At 32.9% G+C, this 27,842-nt stretch overlaps 1 protein-coding gene across 2 annotated transcripts; it reads right to left on the bottom strand.

The window, feature by feature from the left end:
* Positions 1–1,137: 1,137 nt before the first annotated feature.
* On the bottom strand, positions 1,138–27,842 carry Tmem168 (transmembrane protein 168). Of its 2 annotated transcripts, none has more exons than XM_046422435.2 (5): positions 27,602–27,842; positions 21,958–23,214; positions 10,804–10,946; positions 9,582–9,856; positions 1,138–3,116 (listed from the first exon to the last, which is right to left on the bottom strand). In XM_046422435.2, exons 2-5 carry the CDS (start codon positions 23,083–23,085, stop codon positions 2,569–2,571), a joined length of 2,094 nt encoding a protein of 697 aa, XP_046278391.1. In that variant the 5' UTR covers positions 23,086–23,214; positions 27,602–27,842; the 3' UTR covers positions 1,138–2,568. The 2 variants fall into 2 exon arrangements, with proteins under 2 accessions (XP_046278391.1, XP_046278392.1); XM_046422436.2 differs by lacking the exon at positions 27,602–27,842 and adding an exon at positions 27,445–27,517.

Below are 27,842 nucleotides of genomic sequence, written 5' to 3' on the forward strand. Positions count from 1 at the left end.
AAATATAAAAGTATTTGAATTAGAATGTAAGTTTTTAAAGCATAGAATTTATGAAAACGCTGATTATTTAAGTCTTCTAAAACAGTTCTTTTCCACAGAATTTGGAATTTATTAAGTACAGCAAGGTAGAATTCTATGGAAAGATAAATCTAATTTTCCTAAAAAGGAAAGGTTTAGACCAAAGCAAACTAAAACATTTCAATGAATTAATAACAGCACTGAAAAAATCATAGGGAGAAAAAGAATGTGGCTCTTAATGTATCATATAATGGTGTATACTTTAAAAAGATCTCTTCAGAAAATAGTACTTCTGTGATTTTAGCAAGGGATTATATAAGGAAACAAATTATGTCTCTTTTTAGCAGAAAGGTAAAGGTTTTCCCTAAAATAATTCCTTTTACTCCAAATAACTTCTTCATGACATATAAAATTTGCAAATTAGTCTTATTAATTATTGAACTATTTTTAATTTTCAGATCAAGTTAACCAATATATTCTTTTTATGCTATTTATTTTTTACACTGTTAAACTAAATAATGTTTTAAAGTTGGCAGCTTCAATTTAAGATACCATTCCAAAGAGTCATTTATAGTTTTTGTTTGTTTAGGCAGGAAAATTCATTAAAGTAAGTTCCCTTACTTTTAAGGAACTAAAAAGTAAATAAGTTGGACTTTGTCACAAAGTCCTGAAGACGTTTTTCAGTTGTTCACAGAAAATATATAAAGTCAGCTTGATAGCTGTAAAATCTTTTGAATGTATTTTTAAGTCTTATTAATACTTTATAAAAAATGCAGAATATACTTTTGTATTTGGTTTTCTCAGGGCAAAGAGATATGGTTTAAAGTAATTTGCTCAGTTGGCTAAGAAATTTAAAAGGAGATTTTACTTAACTGCTTTTTGATACTGTAAGCTAATAATTTTAAAATGGATTTTTCTACATTATATCTGAATAGAACAATAATGAAACACTATACTATTTCATTTCAATGATGTTAATATAAATAATTAACCAAATTATGGAAATATTCCAATCAACCTGCCATAAACATGAACTCTAAAACATGGGTATCTTTTATAACTTCCACTTTTAATATAATGAAATATTCATTAACTGTTAATTGCACATTAAATGAAAAATTATTTTTAACAAAATTTTATTTAAAGCATTAGGAAAATCAAATTCAAAACATAGAAATTATCAGACTATAACAATGCTGCATAGATAGTGGTATACAAATTCCCTGATGCTAATTGACTTCTTCTTAACTAAAACTTCAATTTTCAAGTCACCAATAGAAAATGGTAGAGGCATTATTTCTTCTGCAAGGCTGGAAAAATGCCTTCAAAGGTTTAAATCACACCATTTAAAGAACAAAGATTAGATTATCTCCCCATTTAATTTTATTCCCCTCCTGTTACTTCTCAAATGTGAAAATTTAGAATGTAAGGATAATTGGAAGGGAATAAGAAGTGAATAACTAGTAGACACTGTGATCAGCGTCTGCTTTTATTCAGACAAAACAGTGAATTATGTTTTAAAAATTACGACGACACCATTATATGTAACTAAAATTGCCAAGATAAAAACTTTTTTACATAATACAATACATGGATACAAGAAAAAAATGACCTTTTTCGTATCTTTGACCTTCAGTTGAGGGAGGTGGGAAATGTTATCACAAATGAGGACTTAAAAAATTATCATGGCACAGCATTAACTCCATAGAGATCAAAATCTTTTCTGAATACTTAAAATTTACTTAATCAATTAATGATAAATTGCTAAAATTTCTTTCATATGAGTACTTTTTGAAAAGAAAGATACTTTATTTAGAAGAAATTTGTAGCTTGAAACACTGTTCATTTAGAAAACATTAAGTTACCCTGAGAAAGACTTTTAAAATATCAACGTTTTCAGATACCCTCACCAATGCATGAAGGCTCTCATCTCTTATGGTTACCTACCTAAAGTCTATTTTGATCTAAAAAGCAATTCGAGTCTCTCCACTTTATTGGTAATAGATCACAACCAAGACATCTGAATGTGATCAAATATAAGCAAATTTTACATTTATTTTGGGCAGGCCTCTTTTTCTAAGAATTTATAGTTCTTCAAATGTTCACAGATTCAAATATACTGTTTACAAAAAACAATCTTCTGTTAGTCAATTGATAGTTTTCTTAAAGTAGTAAACAAATTTGTTTGGTGTACATTCGCTAATGTTGGCTTAGAAAATAAGGCATTAGTAATTCTTCAATGACCATTGCAGAGCATAGACAACTGTTTTCTTTCTAGTCAGAGGCAAATGCAAACATTCCTGAAAGTGCAATGTTATTTTTAACATCTTTTCCAGAGTCAGCATTTATGACTCCCTACATACTTTTAGTATAAAATAATGCTTACTCCTGACACCTTACATATCCCATAATTACTTGAGAAAAGACAAAGTGAGAGCAGCTACAGAAGTAGCAAAATATTTTCCACAAATAAAAATACAGTATACAAAAATGGCAAGTTAGTGATAGTTGGTAATATGAACTCTCAATAATCCCATTCTTGAGTCCAAATTAAGATTTGACAAGTTTAAAGCCTTGTCCTGTGTCCAGCACAGTAGGAAGAAACCAACTCATTTTTAATCTTTTCAAGCATCTGAAACAAGTTTTGCAGATCCAAAAAAGGTTCAGACCACATAACCAATTTGCCAAATGCACTAATGGATATGTAATACGAGGAAAATGTAGCATCCAGTGCTTGGCCACATCGCTTCCTGTTGGCAAGTGCAAAGTGTAGTCACTCCACCGCTTCGACACACCATACACTGCTTTCACTGTGCGTCCCTTTTCAGTCCAGCAGATGTTATTGTTGGAGTTGCAGTTATATTCTACCCAGTCCTTTGTAAAATCACCAAGCTGTGGTGGGTCAGCTTCTTCAATATCTACTGTCTTTGCCATCTCTGCTCCTTGAACAGCAATATACTGGTCATTAATCTTTCTCACTTCTTTCACCCAAGGGGTTGAATTCTCACAGTCTAATATGATAATAAGCCGGGAACAGAAGGAACCATTCTTTTCTCTCCACCATTCTAAAAGTGTGTCAAGGCGTAGTATATCTCCACCTGTGGACAAGAAAAAATTCAACAGACCAATACTTTCTGAAGCCTCTCATTAAGAATATTCTCCTAAGTATATTTTAAGTTCTTAGAATTAAACATGTAAGAAAAAAATATGAAAATATTTGAAAGATAATTATTCCAAAGTATTTTTGAAAATGTATTTATTTTTGCCAGTGGGTTTTGTTTATTGTTCAATTTTGCAAACAACTCCCCTCAGACCAAACATTCGAGTAGTTATAGGTTGGAGATAATTTGGGAGGTGGTTCTGCATGTGTCAGTTCTAGACTTGAGTGGGTTTGAAAGATCATCTGACCCAGAACAACAGCTTATTATCTATTTTGTTTTACAGTATTATTGCCAGATTCTCAACCAGTTTGTTTGATAGTGTCAAGCAAAGCCAGGCTACATCATGGTGAAATTAGTATCTGTATCTTAGAGCTATTTCAACTTCCTGAAATAGTGCATAATACCTACTAGCAAGTGTTTTTATTATTATTATTATCTGTTCTTTTTAGTTATACATGGCAGTAGAATCTATTTTGATATATGTATACAAATATGGAATGTATCTTATTCTAATTAGGATCCCAGTTTTGTGGATGTACACAATGTTGAGATTCACTGTGGTATATTCCTATATGTACCTAGGAAAGTAATGTCAGCTTCATTCCACTGTCTTTCCTATTCCTATCCTTGCTCCCTTTCTTTCATTTCCCTTTGTTTAATCCACTGAACTTCTATTCTTCCCCTCCTCACCCACCTTTTTGTGGGTTAGCATCCACATATCAGAGAATATCTGACCTTGGGTTTTTGGGGACTGGCTTATTTCACTTAGCATGATAGTCTCCAAATCCATCCATTTATGGGTAAATGTCATGAAATTATTCTTCTTTATGGATGAGTAATATTCTATTGTGTATATACTATAATTTCTTTATCCACTCACCTGTTGTTGGGCATCAAGATTGGTTCCATAGCTTAGCTATTGTGAAGTGTGTTGTTATAAACATTGATGTGTTGTCAGAAGACATTTTTGAAGCAGATTTTTCAACTTTAGGTTAAAAAAAATCATCCTTATTACTTCCATAAAAAAATAAGTGTGCTATGATAATTTAAGAAACTTGTTTTATATATATATGTATGTTCCTCAATCTGCAATGGGTTTATCCTGACAAACTCAGCCAAAGTGAAAATATTAACAATCAAAAATTCATTTAATACAACTCACCTACCAAATATCAAAACTTAGCAACAAAGGACACTGTAAAGTGTTAGTTGTTTACTGTTGTGATTATGTGGCTATCTAAGAACTGCAGCTGGAAAGTACCTAAAGGTTATGGTACCACATATTGCAAACCTGGGAAAAGACCAAAATTCAAATTGGAAGTATGTATTTTACTGAATACATATGGCTTTTGCACCATTATAAAATTGAAAAATTGTTAAGTCACGCTATTAATTGAGAAACTATAGTTAAATTCAGTAAAAATAAAAATTATATAGAAAACTTAATATTCTACACTGGGGTAGCAAACTGTAGCTTGTCAATTGTTTTTGTATGATTTTATATTTTTGCTTTGGTGAAAGAATATTTTTTGACATGAAATTATAGAGGAAATTTAAATTTCATGTAATTATTTCCATAAATAACATTTTATTGGAATATAACACTTATTCATTTACAGTCTGGTTATGGCTGCTTTCAATCTACAATGACAGAGCTGAGAATTGGCAGTACTGCAGAAAGTATGGGGCCAAAATATCTGGCCCTAAAGAGAAAGTGTCCTAACCCCTGTTCTATGCCACTAATAAATAAAATGTTTCCTTATCTTCATAAATATGTACTATTAAATTAAAACAAACATAAAAACACCTTTCCTGTACTAAGGGTTTAAGAATGCATTTGCATTTATATCAGTTCCAAGACCAACAAAAGATTAAAAATTATATACCCAGAAAGATCTTTTAAAAATGCAATTCTAACCTATAAACTTGTCTTACAGATTCCAGGTTTTATATCTGGATCATTATAGATTTTTGCATTGATTTTTATATTTAAGAATGCTGCATTAACAGAGTATTTATTTTGATGACTTAATCTTTTACCACTCTCTTCAGGCAAATTTTTATCATTCTCCAAGGCCACCCTCACCTCACCTGGTCCTGGCCCTGTCTCAATTACTTTGATACAGTCCTTCCAATTCTAGGAATCTATCCCCAGGAAAGAACAGAAGTGGGGACAAAAAAATTACATATAAAGATCATCTCACTAACTTTTCACTAAAGTAGAGTAAAATTTGAAATGAAGAATAGAAATAAATAATGAAATAATCTTAGAGAATTTTAAAATTAAATATTCATAAAAACTGTATGATGGGAAATGTTTATATTAGAGCAGGCACAGAAGGGTATCTGCAAAAATTGTAGTGCATATTACTGGGTATTTGGATTTATGCTGGTTTTTAGAATACTTTTATACATTTTCCAATATTTTTAGAGTTAGCATATGTTACTCTTACAATTAGAAAGAATTTTAATAAGCAACAATTTATTAGCAAAACATCCGATAACCTAATATACATTTCTACCATGAGCAATAATTCCTTTGCATAACTATCAAAAATGACACCACTAGAGAAAAAAAGAATCTTTTATATTTTCAGTTCTATTAACATAATCTCTGAAGCTAGGTTATATCACATTCTTTATGTGCAATTAATATTCTTTTATTCATCAGCCTGCTATATCACAGACTCTGAAAATGAAAAATATGTTTAATGAATTGCTCTAACGATCATGCATACAGGAACTATTTCAACACATAGTCTCTACATATGACTAATGTGCTGCACTTCACCAATACCTCCAAAAGATACTATTTTTTAAAAAAATGGCCAAATGTTGACTTTTCATTATCTATGGTTCTGTAAAATGTCTCTAGAGATCAGAGGATGACATAGATTACAAGGGTTATTATACAAATTCTACCTATCTTAAAACATCATTGCTTATATGGCATTCACAACACTATCAACATTCTTTAGCACATTCTACTCTAATTCTCTTATATAAAAGCTCTTTATACATTAACAAGAAAACTTAAAGCAGCATGAAACCTTTTAAATTATTTCTCTTCTCTTGTTTAGTTTTGCTCTGCTTTCTTGTATAAATAGGTTCTATGCTGCATTTGGCTTATGGCCCAGATGCAAAGTATTTAACATTTATCTCGGATAACAACCATCTGATGCATTTCAAGTAATTGAGACTGCTTTTTAAAGGTTTTATCTGTGATATACTACATTATAGATTATCTACATTTTTTCTTTTTATTTCTCTATTACAATTACGATAATTATTTTTTGCCCTACGGCAAAGAAGAAAAAAAAACAGGTTATATATTATGAAACTCCATAAATGCAAGAAGGCTACATATTCTCAGAAGTACTCCAAGTAAAAGTATAGGATGAAAGGTAAAAACAGTCTGCCTTTCCCACAGTAATAGTTAATTCTGGACTTACTCTCATGATTTTCCTATTTCAAAGGTTGCTAGAAAGATAACAATCAATAAATCATCCAAGCTTAAGTTCTTTGTCACTTGGTTTAGAATAAATTAAAGCATTTGCCCCAGAGCAGCAATGTATAATTTTATTTTCAGACAGAATCAGCCTTGGAAGGCTAATGTCTAAGGCACATACTGACTGAAAAGAGGGCTTTTAGTCCTGGCTCAATCAGAATACCTGAAAGTGAGCTGGGGGCCTTAGGCTAGGTGTGACAGATGCAGTTGGTTAACTGTGGGATAAGTGAGGACCATGTCAAGCTATGCTTTCTCTATTTTCTTTTCTTTTTATTTATTATGATAAGCACTCAACGTTACACAGGAACAATCTTGACTAGTAGAATAATTCGGTAATGGTCAATTTATTGATAGAATGCATCAAAAAATATGAAGATACTATTCCAGAATGTGACTGCAAGATATTTACCTAAAATTATAACTATTTTAAGAGTTAAGTCTTAATAAATTATTCCTAGAAACTCATCATGAATGAAAATTTAAGAATACTAATTTATATACTGCTTATCTGGGTGTCTCTTACTTTTTGTAGTAAAAGAGAAAGCTGAGTAAATATTAGTAAACTGAATGCCTAGAATTTATTCCTAAGTCACCTTTAAAAAATACTTGACCCAGCATGGTGCTTCAAGCCTGTAATCCCAGCTACCTGGGAGGCTAAGGCATGATCACCAGTCCAAAGCCAGTCTCAACAATTTAGCAAGATCTGTCTCACAATAAAGAAAAAAAGGACTGGGGATATAGCTCAGCAGTAAAGTGGCCCTGTGTTTAATACCCAGTACCAAAAACAAATGCTTGAAATAAATTTTAAAATTTTAAAAAGAAAAATGCAAACTTTTAAAAAATGCTTAAATTAGGTAAGAAATCCTCATATAAACACACACAAAGCTATTTTTAAAATTACTTTTTTCTGATATTTTAAAATAATTAGGAATATATGTATACACCAAAATCATGCCTTTTTATTTTTTCTTTTGATCTGGGAAGAGTTTATTATAAGGCTTGTAGTAAATTGTCAATAATCAGTCCCAACTTTTAGGTCTGAAATTTTACTTCTGTAAAGATTTTTTAATTGATTAAACTTTCTTTCTTTAAGAATGATATACCTTATCTGAAACTGAAGTAGCCATAAAGGTTAAAAAAGTTATTTTCTACATTGTAATTAAAAAGTTACAGGATAAATAAATGAGTTTATAAGCCATGTTCAGTAGTTTTAGTGTTAAATACCTTTTGCATATTCTACATTTCTGAAAATGAGTGATCCATGCTAACAAAAGTATGTACTTAACCTCAACATGCCATTTCTTTATCATCACAGTGTTTGTCTTTGGCAGCAACACAGAACAGTGGGGGAAAACACGTCAGGGGTCAGGCAGACCTGTGCTTGAATCATGTTTCCTTCACTTGGTTGTATGACTATAAATTACACAGTGACTTTCAGCTTCTGTTTTATCATTTGAAAAATGAAAATATAGAGGTGATATGGCATCTACCTCAAGGGATTTCATAGAGATTAAATCTGTTTGCAAAGTCCTAAACACCGTGGCTTATACTTAAAAATGTCTCTACTGTCAGTTTGCCATTAATCCTAGATAGCTATTGAGTTGTTCAATATTTAATTGCAAAAAAGAAAAATTTTGAAAAAATTTCTTTATGATAAAACCCCAGTTACCAACCTGGCATGAAATCAGTGGGATAATGCTGACTTAAAATCATTTCTACTATAATGTTGAGGTTCTTTTTTTTACCTTCTGGAGTTTTTATATTGGTAGGTCTTCCTCTGTCTTTTCTATACTACTTATTTTTCTTTGACATAAAAATGTACCCCCTTATATTTTATGACTATTTTATTTTTATTATGTATTCTGGTTTTAAAACATCTTTTATGGAAAAAAGGGCAAGATACAATTATGAACTATTTCTAATCTAAAATAGGAAAAATCCCTTCCCTTTTCATGTTTCTTGATTCATTCAATGATTTCATCGACCTATCAATTATTTAAGGGTCCCCTACTATGTTCCAGGTGCCGTTCTAGGTTCTAAGCATTTAATATTTCATAGAACAAAGCTCTTGACTTATAGGGTCTCTATCATAGTTGAGAAGACTAACAAAATTCAAAATAACAAAATTTTATCCTTATAATGGAACTCAATGATCATTCAATACTACCCTCTCATTTTACAGATGAAATAATTGAAACTAACAGGAGCACCCTGCTAAAATAATAGAAAAGACAGTAGAATAAATATAACATAATTTTTCTATGTATGCATAAGTGAATCCCACCATCATGCCGACCCACAAAAATGGGGTCCTAATTAGAATAAGATATATCCCCATGCTTGTATAATTTTATCAAAATGGATTCTGTCATGTATAACTAAGAAGAACTAATAAAGTTTAAGAATAAAATAAAATTATACAGTTGGGACAATTAGGACAGGTCTCCTGAACTGGCACTACTCTTACCATTTTATAATGCCTGTTTAAAATTTTGGAAAACTTTCTAATATAAGTAAAACTATACATTTGAAGATCTACTTAATTCTAGATGTAGAACATTTTAAGACTTAGAACTATTAGAGAACCTTATTAGCTGCTGAAAAATGTTACTATATTTTATAATTCTGAAATACTATTAGGGGAGACTGATCATATATCTCAAATCAAGCAGATTTTTTTTCTTCCAATTACTAGAATACATAATTCTCAAACCCTTACTGTTATAGATTACTTAAAATTTCATTAAATCCATATGCTAGAGAAAAGATAATCATATGTATTCTTGGTAAGCTGTGACACGGAAAACAGAAAATTTAATATCTCTGTGTAAAGAACAGATTTTGATAAATATATGTGTTTTTCACAATGGCAAAATTGCCAAAGGAGAATTTACCTGCTAGAGCCCATTCTCCGGACCCATGGGTGTGCCCACTATAATACAAAACATAAGTATCATGTCTAGGTCCATCCACAGTCCGAAGTTCAAGGAAAGCTTTCAGTTTGGAATGTAGAGTATCAAAAGACAGTCCACTTGTGGAATAGTCACATCCATAAGTTTCAATCATATGATATGCAAAAAATCTTTGCATAGCGTTGAGCATACCAGTAGACCTCAAATTTAATTCTTGTACATGTTCTGGTGGAAGCAATGTGGGCTGACCATCAGGACTGAAGGAGAAAAAAATAATTTTGGTGTTTAACAAGTATTATTCTATATTACATTCTCACCTGTCATTTATCATTGATTATCTAACAATCATAATAGTTCCTGCTAAATGGCAGGATTTTAAAATTAAAGTTTTCTAAAGCTCTATAGTGCTACTAGGCCTAGAATCAAAATGTGGTTTTAAATAACTATACTTTTTATCAATAAAATAACCAAACAAAAAACTGGGAGTATATCTCCAAATGTACATATTCCTATTTCTTATTTTCTTACCAAATAACAAATAATGTACAAGATTTTTTAAAAGCAAGATTATATTAAATGTTCCAAGAACACCTGCATGGGAACTATAAGGGAAAAAAACTTTATTTTTAAGAAAAAATTTTAACATATCAAATGTACAAGCAATATTTTAATTATATATTTAATTTCTGTATTGGAAAATATAAGATCTTTAAAAAGTTGCTTTCAAATTTTACAAATTTAAGGTACAAAAATGATAAAAGAAATGATCTATTAATAAATAGTTTTTATTAAAATAGTTATTAAAACTTAGGTCCATTGCCTTATACTCCTGAGCACTAATTGAAGACAGATCTAATCCTGGGACAAATGACAAATTAAGTATATTTTATTATATTGTTTCACACACATTTTCTTAAACAAGATATTCTCATTAGGGAAGAATCCTTCCCTAGAAAATGTACTTACTCATATTTTCTGATTTCTAGCTAAAATATAAGTTAATCATATTTATCAATATTTAAGTTGAACCCATGAAGATTATATTATCACTTGGAATATAATTTCTAAAAGTAAGGAATAAAAAATGCAACAGTTATTATATTTTGAAAATACTATAGCTTTATAAAATGAGCTATATCTTCTATTCATATTTATATTAAACATTAAGAAATTGTTATGGCTCAAGTAGTTCCAATCACAGTACCTGCAAAAGTTGGTAGGGATCACAATAGCATATCCAACTGATGTTCCTCCTAAACAGTTACCCAATTCATGGAAGAGCCCATGAGCCATGGACTCCAATGGCAAGACGACTAGTAGCATGCTCAAGAAGATTCCATTTTTTGGCTAAAAGAAATTCAAAGCATACATGTATAGTATATTTATGTGTTTATTTATAACTGTGCATATTAATTCACATTTTTACCTGTATTTCCAGGAAGGATAAAAAGAACAATAAATTATCTAAAACAATTATAAGTGAGAAAAAATATACATGGATAATCTAATTAGTGCAATGAAGCTTAAATTTATCTCTAAACTTCCTGGAAGCTGTGGCAAAACATAGCACATTTTATTTTTTTTTTTAATCTGTGAAATAACATTTTCAATCCAACCCAAAATGGAACAAAAATCTAACTCCTCTTTGATATGAAAGAAAAAAAGTCCAAAACATATTTCCTTGTTAAACCCACATGCCTTATGTCATTTTTCAAATAAGGTATTCATTAATTTATCAGAAAGGATACTTTATGAAGGACTCATCATTTTGCTGTGAAAAAAGTTCAGAAAATTTTTAAAGAAATTTAAGACCATAAGAATTACAAAAATGCTACCAAAACAGGCAGGTGGACCAATGGTACAGAATAGAGGACACAGAAACCAATCCACAAAATTACAACTATCTTATATTCGATAAAGGAGCTAAAAACATGCAATGGAAGAAGGATAGCATCTTCAACAAATGGTGCTGGGAAAACTGGAAATCCATATGCAACAAAATGAAACTGAATCCCTTTCTCTCACCATGCACAAAAGTTAACTCAAAATGGATCAAGGAGCTTGATATCAAATCAGAGACTCTGCATCTGATAGAAGAAAAAGTTGGCTCCGATCTACATATTGTGGGGTCGGGCTCCAAATTCCTTAATAGGACACCCATAGCACAAGAGTTAATAACAAGAATCAACAAATGGGACTTACTAAAACTAAAAAGTTTTTTCTCAGCAAGAGAAACAATAAGAGAGGTAAATAGAGAGCCTACATCCTGGGAACAAATCTTTACTCCTCACACTTCAGATAGAGCCCTAATATCCAGAGTATACAAAGAACTCTAAAAATTAATAAGAAAACAAATAACCCAATCAACAAATGGGCCAAGGACCTGAACAGACACTTCTCAGAGGAGGATATACAATCAATCAACAAGTACCATATGCAACAAAATGAAACTGAAAAAATGCTCACCATCTCTAGCAGTCAGAGAACTGTAAATCAAAACCACCCTAAGATACCATCTCACTCCAGTAAGACTGGCAGCCATTATGAAGTCAAACAACAACAAGTGCTGGCGAGGATGTGAGGAAAAGGGTACACTTGTACATTGCTGGTGGGACTGAAAATTGGTGCGGCCAATTTGGAAAGCAGTATGGAGATTCCTGGGAAAGCTGGGAATGGAACCACCATTTGACCCAGCTATTGCCCTTCTCGGACTATTCCCTGAAGACCTTAAAAGAGCATACTATAGGGATACTGCTACATCGATGTTCATAGCAGCACAATTCACAATAGCTAGACTGTGGAACCAACTTAGATGCCCTTCAATAGATGAATGGATTAAAAAAATGTGGCATTTATACACAATGGAGTATTACTCAGCACTAAAAAATGACAAAATCATGGAATTTGCAGGGAAATGGATGGCATTAGAGCAGATTATGCTAAGTGAAGCTAGCCAATCCCTAAGAAACAAATGCCAGATGTCTTCTTTGATATAAGGAGAACAACTAAAAACAGAGCAGGGAGGAAGAGCATGAGAAAAAGATTAACATTAAACTGGGAGGAGAGGTGGGAGGGAAAGGGAGAAGGGAAACTGCATGGAAATGGAAGGAGACCCTCATTGTTATACAAAATTACATATAAGAGGATGTGAGGAGAAAGAGAAAAAAACAAGGGAGAGAAATGAATTACAGTAGATGGGGTAGAGAGAGAAGATGGGAGGGGAGGGGGAGGGGGGATAGTAGAGGATAGGAAAGGCAACAGAACACAATAGACACTAGTATGGCAATATGTAAATACGTGGATGTGTAACCGATGTGATTCTGCAATCTGTATACGGGGTAAAAATGGGAGTTCATAACCCACTTGAATCAAATGTATGAAATATGATATGTCAAGAGCTTTGTAATGTTTTGAACAACCAATAAAAAAAACTTTTAAAATATTTCTAGATTTTATATACATTCATGTGTATATATAGGTATATATAGCTTTTACCAAAACAAGATGATGTACAATATTCTGTGAACTTTTTCATAATGGTAAGTCTATTAATTCTAGATTATCCATAAAGACTAACTGGCATTCCCTTATTCTTGGAATTTACATTGTGTATAATTTGCCATTTTCATAAACAAAACTACAAATATCAAGTTCTCTTATTGTTAATGAGGCTAAATCCCTTTGATCATTCAGGTTTTGGTGAAGTGTTAAAACTTTTGCCCACTCTTTCTATAGGGCTGATCCTTTTCTCATTGATTTAGTAAGCTCTGTTGTGTTCTCAATATTTTTTATATAAAAGTCTTTGTGGGTTGCATTGCAAATATTTTCCCCCTGTGTGATTCTTTAACATAGTTTTAGGCTTAGCATAAGTTCTTAATTGCAATGTACCATTCTATTTCTTTCAAAAAAATGCCCATAGTCCAATGGAATTGAATTTTATGATAATGATCCAATTTCAATTTTTTTCTCTGTGAACACCCCATTGCTTAAGCACCAATTACTGAAAATATCAGACACTCCACATTACTCTACAATGCCATCTTTGTTATAAACCAAGTATTCACAGATCTGTCTTTGGACTCTTCTGTTCTATTGGTCTATTTATCTACCTTTCAAGTATTGACTTTGGCCTTTATTTCACCCCTTTATTCCTGGGACTCCAAACACAGATGAAATCTTATTACTGTATCCTTTTTGAGTCTCACCCTTTTCTCCTGTTTAGTATTTTCCAAAAATTTTTCCTCTTCCATGCTCCTCCTTGCATAGCTTCTTCTGAACTATATATTCCAGTTCACTAATGTTCACTTCAGCTTTGTCTAATATACTACTTGCACATTCATTTTAGGTAATTTTATTTTCTGATTCTAAAATTTCTATTTAGTTCTTTTTCAAATCTGTCTTGTTACTTTTTATTATTTCCAACCATTACTTACTATCTTTGCTTTTATTTTTTCCACATAGTAATAAGTATATGTTTCTTTCTGCTTGATAATTCCAGTATCTTAAGACCTTTTTTTGCTGTTTGTGGGTTCTGTTGTTCTTACTGTCGAGTGTATGTGTATATACCTTTTTATAAGATGAATACTATATGTGAAAAAGTTATATAATTCATTTTAGGCCTAAGATAAGGATACCTTCTCTTAGAGAGTATGTTGTTTGTTTTGTCTAGAGAGCTGAGGACATTATCAATCTACATATCTTAATACAAGTTTGACACTTAATCCTAGCTGAGCTACTAACAAGACACAAGAAAGGCTAGGTGCTGAGGATGTGGCTCAGTGGCAGAGTGCTTGCCTTGCATGCACATGCCCTTGGTAGAAAACAAACAAACAAACAAACAAAAATGTAAAGTTCAGATGAAAATTCATGGGAGGACTGTAATACATATGACTACACCATTTTCGTCCAATGTGTCTGTTTAAAATGGAAAGTAGTTTACTAGAGATCCCACTTTGGGGGACCCTGGACTTTGCATTTTGCTTCAGGAAGCTCACCTTTGAAAACTCTTTATTCTATACTAACAAATGTCCATAGGACACAGCTTGAGTCTACTATCCCAGAAAGTATGGTAATTGTGGAATTTTATGGCATTTCTTTATAAAAGTTTCATGTTTCTTTTAAAACTCATTCCTAGGCATTCTATGTTTCTGCTTTTCTTATTAATGGAATCATTTCCATTATATTTTCTAATTAATAAGTGACCTCCAGGCTATTAATGTGTATTTATTTACAAGTTTTCATTTGCCTGTTTAATGGTATTAAAAATGTACTTCCAGTATAAATATGCTATTTATGTCTTTTTAAAATCAGTTATGCTTTATGTGTTTTTTTTTTTTCTTATATAACTCATGGTATAAGTTCAAAAGATATTTACATGGTTTCTATACTGGTTGGATTAATGATCCAATATCAGCAAAATGACATAATTTACAACTTTAAAAAGGCAACAGAATTCTGACAAACATTAGTAGAGTATTGTAAGTTGGTTTATCAGTTAACTTTTAGGTTTCATAGGTAATCACCTGCAAATATTTATAATTTCAATACTTTACTGCAATTTCTATAATTTCCATTGTATATGTTGTTCCACTAAAATAGAAAAGGCTTATCAATTAACATATTCATCTAAAAGGGGTACTTTTCAAATAGACATTTACATAAAAGAATTACAATAACATGAACAATATTATAATAACTTTATTATTTCTTCTTTTATCTTCACACACCTAGGACTTTTCTAATCAAGATAGTATAAGAAATTAAATAAATGACTCATAATTTTATAGCAAGGGTCACAAATTCAAATAAATGCCTTCAGAGGCCAAACAAATGTGTGCTACAACTGAGAGTAGCTAAGTAGTTGCAAGTAATCTAAAGGAAGGTACATGGCCATCTAAAGGCACACACTTAAAAAAAATGCAATATGCCAAACAAAATTATTCTACTCAAAAATTTTATAGCTATGTTTATTTACTCATTTATTTTGCTCTACAGACGTAATTATAGGACATTTTAAAATACAATTAAAAGAAAATAACATCCTCTTTTTTAAAATCACCACACATTATCTCTAAAATTAGGATAATTATTAAGATTTAAGAGTTAGTCAATCAAGATTTAAGAGTGTGTAAAATAACCTTTCTGTATATAGTAAGAATTATTAGGAAATTTCATGAAATAAATTAAAAAAACATATATTAAAGAAAATTCACAAATAAATATTAAAGAACTTATTATTCTTTTACAATGGTGAACTAAATTTTGAAACGTACATGAGGAATAAAGAACATTGTACTGCAGGGGATCATAATATGCCTTCTTAAAATATGTCTTTTTGGCATAGTGATTATTTTGAACTGAATACAACTTAAAAGAAAATATCTCTAGCCTTGCCTTATTTCCCTAAAAGCAGGAATAACTTTATAAAAGCGAAGATGTCCCTCCTCCCCATCTATCAGGAAGGACAAGGTTGATAATGAAAACAACTTCAGACTCAGAAGAGATGGCACCAAAGGAACATAGATAACACTTACTTACCCCTTCACAAAAATTTATTACCTCTAGAGCCTCAAAGTCCTTTTCCTTTGTCTTGACAATTCTCTACTGTTTATTATCAGTCTTTATTGAAGACTGATAGGTAAACCTGACTTCAAAGTAATCTCTTTAAGAATTATTTATGCCCTAGGTATCTTCCATGTACACATGAGGTATACATGTTAATATACTTCTGTTTTTCTCTTGTTAATCTGTCTTTTCTAAGAGGGCACCATCCCAGCTAAAAACTACAAAGAGATAAAATTATTTTTCCTCCCCTATAGTACTTCCAAAAACTATTCATTTTTTAAAGTCAAACCATTCTCTTAGTTAAGACTTTATCAATTTGCTATCCATCAATTTTTCCTTATTTCCTTCAGAAAATGGAAGTTTCCATTCTTGAAAAAGGCCTAAAAATAGTTATTTGAAACTTGGTCTTTTATTTATCCAAATATGTCAAATGTTGAGAATGGCCTCTCTTAAATATTCATGTGTATAGAATACCAATGATTACACTGACTTCTGCATAAAGCTATTAATACTAATAGTTTATTGTGGAATTAAAGATATATTGCTTTTACCATTAGGAAAAAAAGCATTAAATAGTATGATTTAGCAGTGCACTAAGTAAAAAATAAAGTTCAAGTGCAAGTCATTTGTGGATAACAAGTGGAATTTTTAACTTAAAATTTCAAAACTAATGGATCCTGATCTTATGTAATATGTACATGTTGGTTATACAAAACTGATGGTGATATTCAACACACAGGACAAAATAATACTCCTGTCCAATGCTTTGAATATATTCCTGCCAAAAGATTAATCCCTAAATTAACAGGAGATGAGGCCTAATGGTAGATGTATGGGTCATGAGGGCTCTGCCATTACGAATGGATTCATATTCAATGGTTTAAATGGCTTGAGGCTATGAGATGGACTTCTTATACCTCATGTCTTCCTTTTTTTTTCCCCCTTCCATGGGATGATGTACAATTTAGAAGGTCTTTAACAGATATTGATTGTCACCTTGATTTTGAACCTCCCAGCCTCCAGAACTGTGAAAAATTTCAATTCTTTTTAAATTATCCATTCTGGGGTTTTGTCACAGCAACACAGAATAGACTAAGATATGCTGTTCCACACTGTTCTGGCAAAAAATGATAAAACAAAATTTTAGTTTCAAGGTAAAAGTGTTCCTTTTCTCATCTAAACCAAAATGGCTCAAGATTTTAGGAAGAGAAAGGAAACAAAAGAAAAATTATGAAAAATGAACACTTTTAATTTCACAGAAGATTTGAAAACTCCCTGCTCCTACCTCCAAGAGAAGAAATATGATTGATCCCTCCATCTTGCTGGAAATGAAACTGTGGTGCATATATGGATTTCATCCCTTTCTTGGATGTGAGGCTGACATAAAGACAGTTGTCATACCCAGCCATTGTCACTCCTTCCCCATAGAGAAGCCAACTGTGATGACTGTTTTTCTCATTTGGGTCAAAAGGACTTGTACCAAAAAAAAGATGCATCAAACCCCCATGGAATCTGCAAATGACAATGGCTGGCAAGGAAAGGCATATAAAAATCTCATGTGAGAGGTTTCAGAGAAAGTTTCTAAATGTAAGAAAGTGCCATAGGGCATGTTTTCTTAAATATCTGGATACTTTCTTCCTCTTACCCTTCTGTGAATTATCAATTATCATAAAAGCCTAAAGCTGAGTAGCAAAACTGGCATCAAATGCTACGGGGTATGGTGTCTTTCTAATTGACTTATTTAAGGAAAAAAAGAGCTTAAAAGAGGAAAAGCAAATAACACATTCAATGAACATAATACAAATTGTAGGAAACAACAGCTGTAATGTTGCATTTTAAAGTTGGAATGAGATTATGAACAAAACACAACAGAAGTTAATGGTAAAATTCCAGCTTTTTAATGTAAATGACTTGGAATGATGCTAGTGACTCATTCTGACAATATTAAACTTGGTAAAATAACAAAAAAAACAAAGTTAGCTATATAGACTTCTTAGCTAGACATCAAAAGATTTATAAAAGAAATAACAGATAATCTGGACTATCTGACCTCTACTTTTATCAATCCTGGCCATGGCTAACAAACTGACCTACTGAAAAGGCTTCTTTAATTTCTCATCTATTACTGCCACATTAGGTCTTCCCTCCCCAATCAGTGGAACAGTTTTTCCAGTGAAAATCTATTGAAGAATATGTTAACAGAACAGTGAGAAAAAACAGTTTATTACTCTGATATTCATCTTTCAGAAATGTGACAAATGGGTTTAGGTGAATTATATTATTAATCAATATCATTTAGAAAATTAAGCAAAAACAGTTCAATTTAAAAATCTATTTAAATCCATTCAAGATACCTCTTTATAATTTACTTGAATCAACACTGATGTTATCCCCAAAACAGTCTTCTCCTAACAAACCTCTTACTTCATAATAAAAGTTTCTGATTCTTTCATTATTCAACAGGACTGGACAATTTAGAAGGTCCTTAACAGATATTGAAAACATTTCCAAATCATTTATCTGATAAAAGGATTGTACCCAGAATAAAAAAAAAAAAAAAAAAAAAAAAAACTCTTGTAACTCCAAATTACCCAATTTAAAATCAGGACTGGGAACTTGCGTAAATCCAGTGGATGCTTCCCAAATTATGTTTCACACAGAGCTTACACTTGATCCCAGCCAAAAGTCCAAAAAGAATTCACACACAGAGGTTAAAAAGTTGGTGCATGTGTGAGAAGGTGGGTAATAAGATTAATGAGGGGTGGAGGGAAGGATTTCATGGTCAAGTAAATTTGGAAATGATTCTTTTTCTGTATTTCTCTGAACATTTTTTCTCTGAGTACACTCATTAACATGTCACCAAACATGAGTTTGAAAAATCTTTCCACAATAGATTATTAAATTAAGTTAAAAAAATCTAATTGCCTGCAAGGCACAATGCCGACAAGGCAGCAATAAGCACAAAACAACTAATTAGGAAATGTAGACATAATGCTGGTATGCTCACCTAAGTGTGTTGAAGAGCTAAATTAATAGTCACTCAACAGGTGTGCTGCTGACAGGTTTTTGCATAACCTTGAAGATCTTTAAAAATGCAGAATCTCAGCCTCCTTCCCCAAATTACTAAATTCCAATTGTGGAAACTATAACAAGTTCCCCCACATAATTCATATGCATAAGAGAAGCACTAATCAAGAACAAAAGTTGTCATACTTTTTCTGGAAAAGGCCAGTTAATATTTTAAATTTCATAGGCAATGGGGTCTTTTTTGAAACTACACAACTATGTCATTTATCCAAATGATAAGAATCACTTATTAGAGAGAGAATCTGTTCCTACATCTAAGACAGGATTTCAAATATACATGAAGAAAAAAAAAAAAAAGACAAATGAAAGAGGACATAGACAACTCAGCAATTAAAATGGAGTTTTTTTTTTAATAACTTCCTCTTAGTACTGATAGAATTAGACAGAAAATTAGCAAGGATATAGATTCATGAACACCATTACCAATCAACACTACCAAAGATATAGATACATGATCAAGCTGATATTTATAGCACACTCTGCCCAACAACATAGCACCCATTCTTCTCAAGTGAAGATGGAATAAAACATATGCAAACTAAGTTCTCCAACCATATGGAAATTAGAAATTAGCAATATGAAGAAATGTGCGAAATCCACAAATATTTGGCTATCTCACAATAAAATTATAAATAACTCATGAGTCAAAGAAGAAAATCCAAAGGAAATTAGAAAATATCTTATGAGACAGCATAGTATTAGTAAATGTAACAAAATAGCTCAAAAGTAAAATCTTACATTTTTATCTAATTGATTTTGGATAAAGATGCTAAGGCAATTCAAGAGGGGAAAAGTTCATCTTTTCAAGAAACAATCCACATTTTAAAAAATGGATCATATACCCAAATATAAAAGCTAAAACAATAGAAGAAAATAGTTCTGGAAGAAAATACAGAAGAAAAATCTTTGTGACCTATGGTTGGGCAAAGATTTCTTAGATATTAAAAGCATAATCTATAAAAGAGTTGATAAATTTGACTTTATAAGGTTAAAAATGTTTACTCTTCAAAAAGCATCATTAAGACAAATAAATAAGCCACAGGAAGAAAACATTTCCAAATCATTTATCTGATAAAAGGATTGTACCCAGAATATATTAAAAAATTCTTGTAACTCCAAATTACCCAATTTAAAAATGATCAAAAGATTTGAAAACTACTTCAATAACCAAGTTAAGTAAATGGCTAATACACAATTAAAAGATGTTCATCAGTTATTAAGACACATATAAATAAAAACCACAATGAGGTAACCCTCCACACCTAATTTGAGGGACTTTCTAAAATCAATTTTAAGAGTAAAAATGGAAGGTAAGAATCTGAAAATTGATTCTCTTAAAATTATTTTTGCTGCGATACTTCTTAGAAAGCTTTTATGTACTTCCAATGGTACACATGTTTGAAAACCACTGGTATGAAGAAGGAGGAAGAGGAGAAGGAGGGGAGGGGGATGAGGAGGGAGAAGAAGAATCTGGTGACCAAGAAAGTATTTGGCTAATAGGATTTAATGACCTGGAAAAGCATTCTCCATGAATGAAGCTGACCTGAAAAGAAAAACGTAGTTAAGGCTAGGAAGGAGAAGGCAAATTCTTCCTTTCTGATATCATCATAATTCTGACAGTCTTTAGCCCTGGCAAATAGAGCAAAGTGAGGAAGATATCCTCAGGCAACATCCATAATGTTTTCATCATTTGGATGACTCCCATGTAGGTGTCCTGCTGTAACCCATACTGACTAGAAAACACTATGCCCAGGCAAGTGTCCATATCTCCCTTTAACACTCATATCTAGAAATCAAGCTGCAGGAAGAAACTGGTCCAAAGCAAAGAACCGCACCTAGCAGAAGTGACCTTTCTTTATGCTCCACACCCCAGCCTGAAGTAGTCAAATTATAGCATTTGTCACACATAATGATAAATATTTGTTTACCTGCCAGTCCCTTCCCCCTCCCATTACAGACTGTTCCTTCTTTGAGGACACAGATATCTTGAGATCTTCAACACCTATCATAGTACATGGCATATAGTGCAGAGTCAATAAACTCACAGAAAAGACTGGGTTGGTTAATACTGTAGATATAATGTCCAACTGCACAATTTAAATGTCTACAAGGACCTTTGTAAAACATTTTGGAGGCAACAAATATATTGTAAAACACATTTTTCTTCCTTAAGGGAAGTCTCTAATCTATAATTAAGAACCTCATATGGTGTTATATATCTAATCCCCTTTTATATAAAATCTTCATAGAAATGGCTATATATAAAAGAAATATGCTGTCGTGAGACCAAAGGATTAGACAGAAGGTAGGTAACTGATTCTGTAGTAACTCTGGATATGCTCTGTCTGGCTTTCAGTTCCTATAGGTAAAATGAAAAAAAAAAAAAAAAAAAAAAAAAAAAACTCCTCAAATGCTAGTTTTCTAGAGTTCTTTAATTATGAGTGTTTCCACAATGATAAATCATGATGTAGGCAGCATATCACATACTGAATATTCCTAACATTTTGTTACCTCATCACTAGAGATCAAACTAAATTATCCTGTCAAAATGCATTCAGTGATTCAATTCCATGAACAAAATTAAATAAGCACAAAATAAAAATCTCCTTTTGAAATCAGAAATTTGACCTGATTGATTTCAACTGTTGAACCTTGCATTTTATCACATATCATAGACATTGGACATAATTAAAACACATAAACTTACCTGCCAGGAAACTGCTCCCAAAATCGCTGTTGCAAGAAGACTGAAAAAAACTAACTGCTCTGAAATTAAGCAAAAATGACGCATCCCTTTGGATGCCATGATTCTATCAAGACTATTGTTATCTGTCCTGTGGGTAAAATATACTTTATGGCAGTCATTTAATTTGGTATGGAATCCCCAGAGAGTTAAGAGAAAAATAATATGGCAAATCATCCAGAAAATTCCAAAAATGGAAAACCCTGGTATTACAAAATACCAGAGATGGGTGTCTCTAAGTTTAAATGCTGAAAGAATGAAAAATGTCAGCTCAATCATTCCAGTGAAAACAACTGAAAGTCTTCTGCAAATTCTTCCCCGGTACAAAAAGGGTTTCCACCTTTCAGTTACTGAAAGTCCACTAAAATAAATGTCGAGGAAAGGATCAGTTATCAGACAAATAAAAAAACATGCAAAAGCAATTGGATTTTGGGGAGTTTCCAATGAGGAAAAAAATAACAATACTGCAAAAATAACTAAGTTTGGAATAGCTAGGAAAGACTTCATTCTCAGGTCTGTAATCAGCATGGCCAAAGCTACAACAAGCAAAATGACACTCAGAGACTTCTCTACCAACATAGTTGTGCTGGCAATGGCAAATCCAACAAGTTCCAGAAATTCTACTGTGGTTAGCAAGGTGGGTCGATGACGGACATAACCAGAAATTCTCTCCACCAAAGCACATAATATCCTTAATACTATGGAAGTTAGAAGCAAATATTTGGTTGATTCTTCTTTCACATCATTTTTAAAGGATGAATTATCAAGAAAACATAGAAGACCAAGCAAGAACCCAAACCAAAGATTGGAGAGACTTAAACTTGCTGCTTCCATTGAAAAATAATAGTAGAGTATGCTGGCAATTCCAAGAACAAAAAGACCAAGAATAAAAATTACCAAAATTAAGGAATTTGCTGTTTTTTCCCATCTTACATAAAGACCTAAACATATAGCAACTAGTAAGTTGATTCTGGCTAAATAGCCAAGATATCTCACTGAGGAATGCATGTTCACTTCTCTATTTACTTCTTCCAGTCTTGTCATTGCTAAATAAAGACAATGACTAAAGCAGTAACGCAGTGATTTACACATGTAATCTGACAATTTAGGCTTTTTTCCCACGTTACAAAAATTAGTTTCTTGTATTTCATCCAACAAATCCAAGGTATCCGCAACTCCTATTTCAACATTTTCTCAGGTAGAGGTTTTGTTTGTGGTGATCTAAAAAGAAAAAAAAAATTCAAAGTTAATTTTATATAATATTTTATGCCATCTTCCTTATACAAGAAATAAGCACTTATAAGTATAAAATAAAGGATTTCTGAAATCCAGTTTAAAACCTGATTTGCATAAATCTTAATTGATAACAGTTTCTGGCTTAAACACTCTGCAATTTATCCAAAGGAAAGGGCTTGCTTCATACTTATTTTGCTAAAAATGCATGATTAAATCACCATCAATGGAGTGTCTCCTTCCAGAAATGGTGAAAAATTCACCTAATCCATTCTTTTAGCTTAGATTGTGGCACACGGCTTTTCACGATAACTAGCTAGTCAACTCTTAAATGGAATGAAGGACTTCATCATTACCTCTAATTTGAAAAGCACCAGCATACAGTAATAGCAACCATTACTACCTACCTAAAATCCCCTGCCTTTCTGCAAGGCAGCTCTAAAATACTATAAAATCTTACTTCTTATATTGTTTAATAAACTTAGTAGAAATAAATTTTAACTGTATTAAGTTATTTGGTCCCTAAAGGTGAGCCATAATTATCCCTGTAGTTTTACCTCTACTAAACTACCTTGGTTATTCCAAATCTAAATACTATCTCTTTAGCAAATCAATTCCTGAATTCCCTAGTCAAAACTAAAAAACTGAAATGACGACCAATAGCCATTAAAAAATAAAGAACTATTTCAATTTTACTTCCAAATAAATAAGTTATAGGGCTGGGGATATTGCTTAGTTGGTAGAGTGCTTGTCTGGCATGAACAAGGCCATAGGTTCAATCTCTAGCACCACCACCAAAAAAAAAGGTTACTACATCTATTATTTGCTGGAGGATCCAGAAAGTTACTTCAAACTTAAGTGATCCCACAAGTTGCACCTAAAATATTATAGGAGTAAAAAATAATGATAATGTAAACATCTACTAGATAATTCCATCAAAAGTTTCTAGTATACTGCTTCAGAAGAACTAATCTACTTTAATGGATTATAGTCACACAATATTCAAGATTTCAGATATTTAAAAATAACTGAGTATGTTGCTCAGTGGTAGATTATTTGCTTAGCATGTACAAGGAGACCCTGGGTTCCATCTCCAATGCTGCAAAAAGGGGGTTGGGCAACCAGCTTGTGATCAGCTTATTTATACTTTCTTAATAGCAATACACTAAAGACCCAGTGGAAACATAAAATAACATGGAATTAACCCTTAAATAACCACTTGGCTGGAGAAGAAGGTTAGTGAAATAACCTTAGGGTCTCTGGGAGGTTCTAAGTATTATTATCAATTCTACTTCTATATGTTTAACAAGCATATTATATATATATAGTTGTTGACTGACCTTTATTTAATTTATTTATATGTGATGCTGAGAATCGAACCCAGTGCCTCACACATGCCAGGCAAGTGCGCTACTACTGAGCCACATCCTCAGCCCCAAAAAGCATATTTTTAAAAATGAAATATACTTGATAGATTAAGTATTTCAACTGCTTCTCTTCTATAATATTTTCATTCACTTGTTACTTAAGATAAAACTTTAAAAATGTCTTCCTTTGTATATTTCACTTTATCTTAAGTAGGAAAAACTGGTAAAATCTGGGTTTCACTGAGATGTTTTTTTTTAAAAAAAAAAAAGAAAATATTACTCTTAGCTGTTAGGCAATCATTCAACAAAAGGCTGATGGTACAGTCTGGGGTCAGACTACTGAACACTGCTGGAGGGAAAAAAAATCATATTATGCTTAAAGGCACCTTTCTTTCTCTTAAATCTGATATCCACTTTCTACCACATTTTCACCAACTGACTGCCTCCTACAGTCATCAAAAGGGAATTCACTTGAGTTTCCAATACCACAAACCCATTTCTGGATACAAGGAAAGAAGAGTGTACCATCCCTATTTAGGCTAAACTTTCATCCATACTGTTTCTCTTCCCTTTTGCCTCTTGCAGAATGTCACTTTCTCCTTTCTCCAAATTCTTACTTGGCTCTTATCCATTAGCACTTAAACATCAGTATATTTTTTTAACAAACTAAGGAAAAAAGAATAACAAACAACAAAATAAAAGCAATCCTTGTTCACCTTGTTCTTTCCTACCAAGTTCAATCTTTCCTCCTCTTGACAGCCAATATTTGATTGCTTCATTTCACACCCACTCACTTTTCAAAACACTAAACAGTGGTTCACACTAGGAAACCACTCTGCCAAGTTCTGAAACTTGTAAATTCCTAAATGAATACTTTTCACTCAGCATCCTGAACATTCTTTACAAAAATGTTAACATTGTTGCACTCTGTCATCTTCTAAAACCTTCCCCCACCTCCTCTGCTTACAAAGACCAAGTCTCTATAGGTTTTCTTCATAACCTACTTGTCTTCCTTGAAAGTTCTTTATTCTCAGCCCATCCCCTGGATACTCAATCCCAAGCCTAAGCTTTTCTCTCATTATATACCTTCTTTGGGCAATTTCAATTATTTCCATGCCTTCAATTATATATATCATGGAATATATGCAATCAAATTCTTATGGAACAAAACAATATGGTAGGTATTTATTTTTAAATGGCTAATTTATAATGTCTTCCCCCATTCTTACCTTCTTCAAAATACAATAGTGAGAATTAGTAAAACAAAAAAGCATGACAATCCTTTTCAGTTAGTCTGCCATCAATAATGATTCAATAGAAAAATTACTGTGGGGCAGGTAAGAATGTACCACAAGAAAGTCAATAAGTATATGGCAAAAGTTAACTAACCACTTCTAGAGTCTAAATATTTATAAAATTCTGGGCTGGGGATATAACTTAGTGGTGAGGCACATGCTTTGTATGCACAAGGCCCAGGATAACATCCCAAGCACAACAAAGGGAAATTATATATATATATATATTCTCTCTCTCTCTCTCTCTCTCACACACACACACACACACACACACAGAGACATACACTACTTTAATGCTCCTCTCCTTTCCCACCATTTAATCCTCACGTGTCTATTCTTCTTTTTAAACATCTCTTAAATATTTCTTCTCATTCTCCAGTTCAACACCCCAATTTTGGCCATCATAATCTCATTCTTGAATGTCTCCCCTTATCCACTCTTGCCCTTCTGTAAGAAGTGTGTTTTCAAAACCAAAATTTATCAACTCACTCTGCTATGGAAAACTCTCCAATTACTTCCTATGACCCTTAGCAAAAAAAAAAAAAAAAAAAAAAACCTGAAACTCCTTACAATGTCTTATAAGGTACTCCATATTGGACCTGAATAAATTCACTCTCATGTCTCATCTGTTACCACTTTTCCTCTCACACTCTGTATTCCAGGCATAGTGACATTTCATTTCTGAATACCATATTTCCTCTTCTGACACATTCCTTTCTTTCCTTCTAGCCCCACCTGGTTTAGTACTACTCCTTGAATCTCAGTTTTAATAATTTTCTTAGGAAGAGCACCCCTGTTCCCATTATATGATCCATATACTTCCTTTATAGTAGAAAATTCATCTTCACTTCCTTAATGTCTGCATTCCCCACTATATCACATGGTTTCTGAGGATTCTTCTTCAATAATGCATGCCCAGTGTATAGCATAAAACCTGGCACCCAGTAAGTACCCAACTACTTGTTGAAAATATTTAAAAAAAAAAACTAATTCAGAAACAACTACTTTTAAAAATAATGGTAATGAGTTATTGAACACTTAATAACGCACAAAGAAAACAACTTGTATAATATTCCACAGCTACTAAGTAGTAGAGCTAAGGAAGATTCCACGAATTTTTGGTTTGTTTTTCTTTTGGTCTTATTCCAGGCTTCGTTTAATTCACCTAATTTCCTCCAAACCGGTTCTGTCTCCGTGACCTACATGCAGGGGATGGCTTCAAGACACTATCATCTGCATACTCTCTAGCTAGGAATCTATTTTTGATCCATCTAAGGTAAGTGTCAAAAGCTGAAAGAACCGCAAAGTAGCCACCGTCGGGAATTTCGGTCCTTCGGTTCAACGAATGTACCATAGGAAACCTCGAAGATTAAATCCCCCGTAATGGGCAGCAGCAGCGATTTCTCAACCATTCGGCCTCCTTCTAACGAGAAGCGGGGCGGTCACACCAGGACCCTGGCTGTTCATCTACCCCTTTACTTCCGGAGAAGGCGACCACAACGTGGCGTCCAGTTGAGGGTGGACCGCTGGGGGAATAAAGAGAAAGGGCCCCACACCTTCACCCGCCACTGTCAACGACTCCAGGGTCTGGTATCCCTTCCCGTACCCCAGGAGGCCTCCTGGGCGGAGCTTAAGGTCTGGACCACACGGAGCCCTGGGCGGTGTCTGTGTCCCGGCCCCGCCGCCCCGCCGCGCACCCCGTGGCCCCCCTACCTGGCTCGACGACCGCCAATGCTCTCTCGACCTGCGCAGGCCTACAAAGTAAAAGGAGGGAGGAGGCCTTTGGGGCAGAACCTAGGACAAGGAACGGGGAAGTGCCACGCCTAAGGGAACAAGGGCCAGAGGTCTCACACACTAGTACAAGCCAGTCTCAGTAGAAACTTTCTCCGTTACCGGCCCTGGAGCGGCCGCCATATTTCCGCCGCCGAGTCCGCCACAGTACGGATCCCCGCTG

The sequence above is a fragment of the Marmota monax genome, unplaced genomic scaffold (genome assembly GCF_021218885.2).
Source record: "Marmota monax isolate L192 unplaced genomic scaffold, Marmota_monax_Labrador192_F-V1.1 WCK01_AAM20220418_F8-fsc00027, whole genome shotgun sequence".
NCBI classification, from domain to species: domain Eukaryota; kingdom Metazoa; phylum Chordata; class Mammalia; order Rodentia; family Sciuridae; genus Marmota; species Marmota monax.

What these genes read in the sequence shown, in the direction of transcription:
- Tmem168 (XM_046422435.2), bottom strand. Translation starts at nt 23,085, where the DNA reads ATGTGTAAATCACTGCGTTACTGCTTTAGTCATTGTCTTTATTTAGCA. An exon ending in TGGGAGCAGTTTCCTGGCAG is followed by an intron (nt 10,947 to 21,957) that starts GTAAGTTTATGT and finishes AATTTCTTTTAG; the next exon opens with CCAAAAAATGGAATCTTCTT. An exon ending in CGGAGAATGGGCTCTAGCAG is followed by an intron (nt 3,117 to 9,581) that starts GTAAATTCTCCT and finishes TCTTGTCCACAG; the next exon opens with GTGGAGATATACTACGCCTT.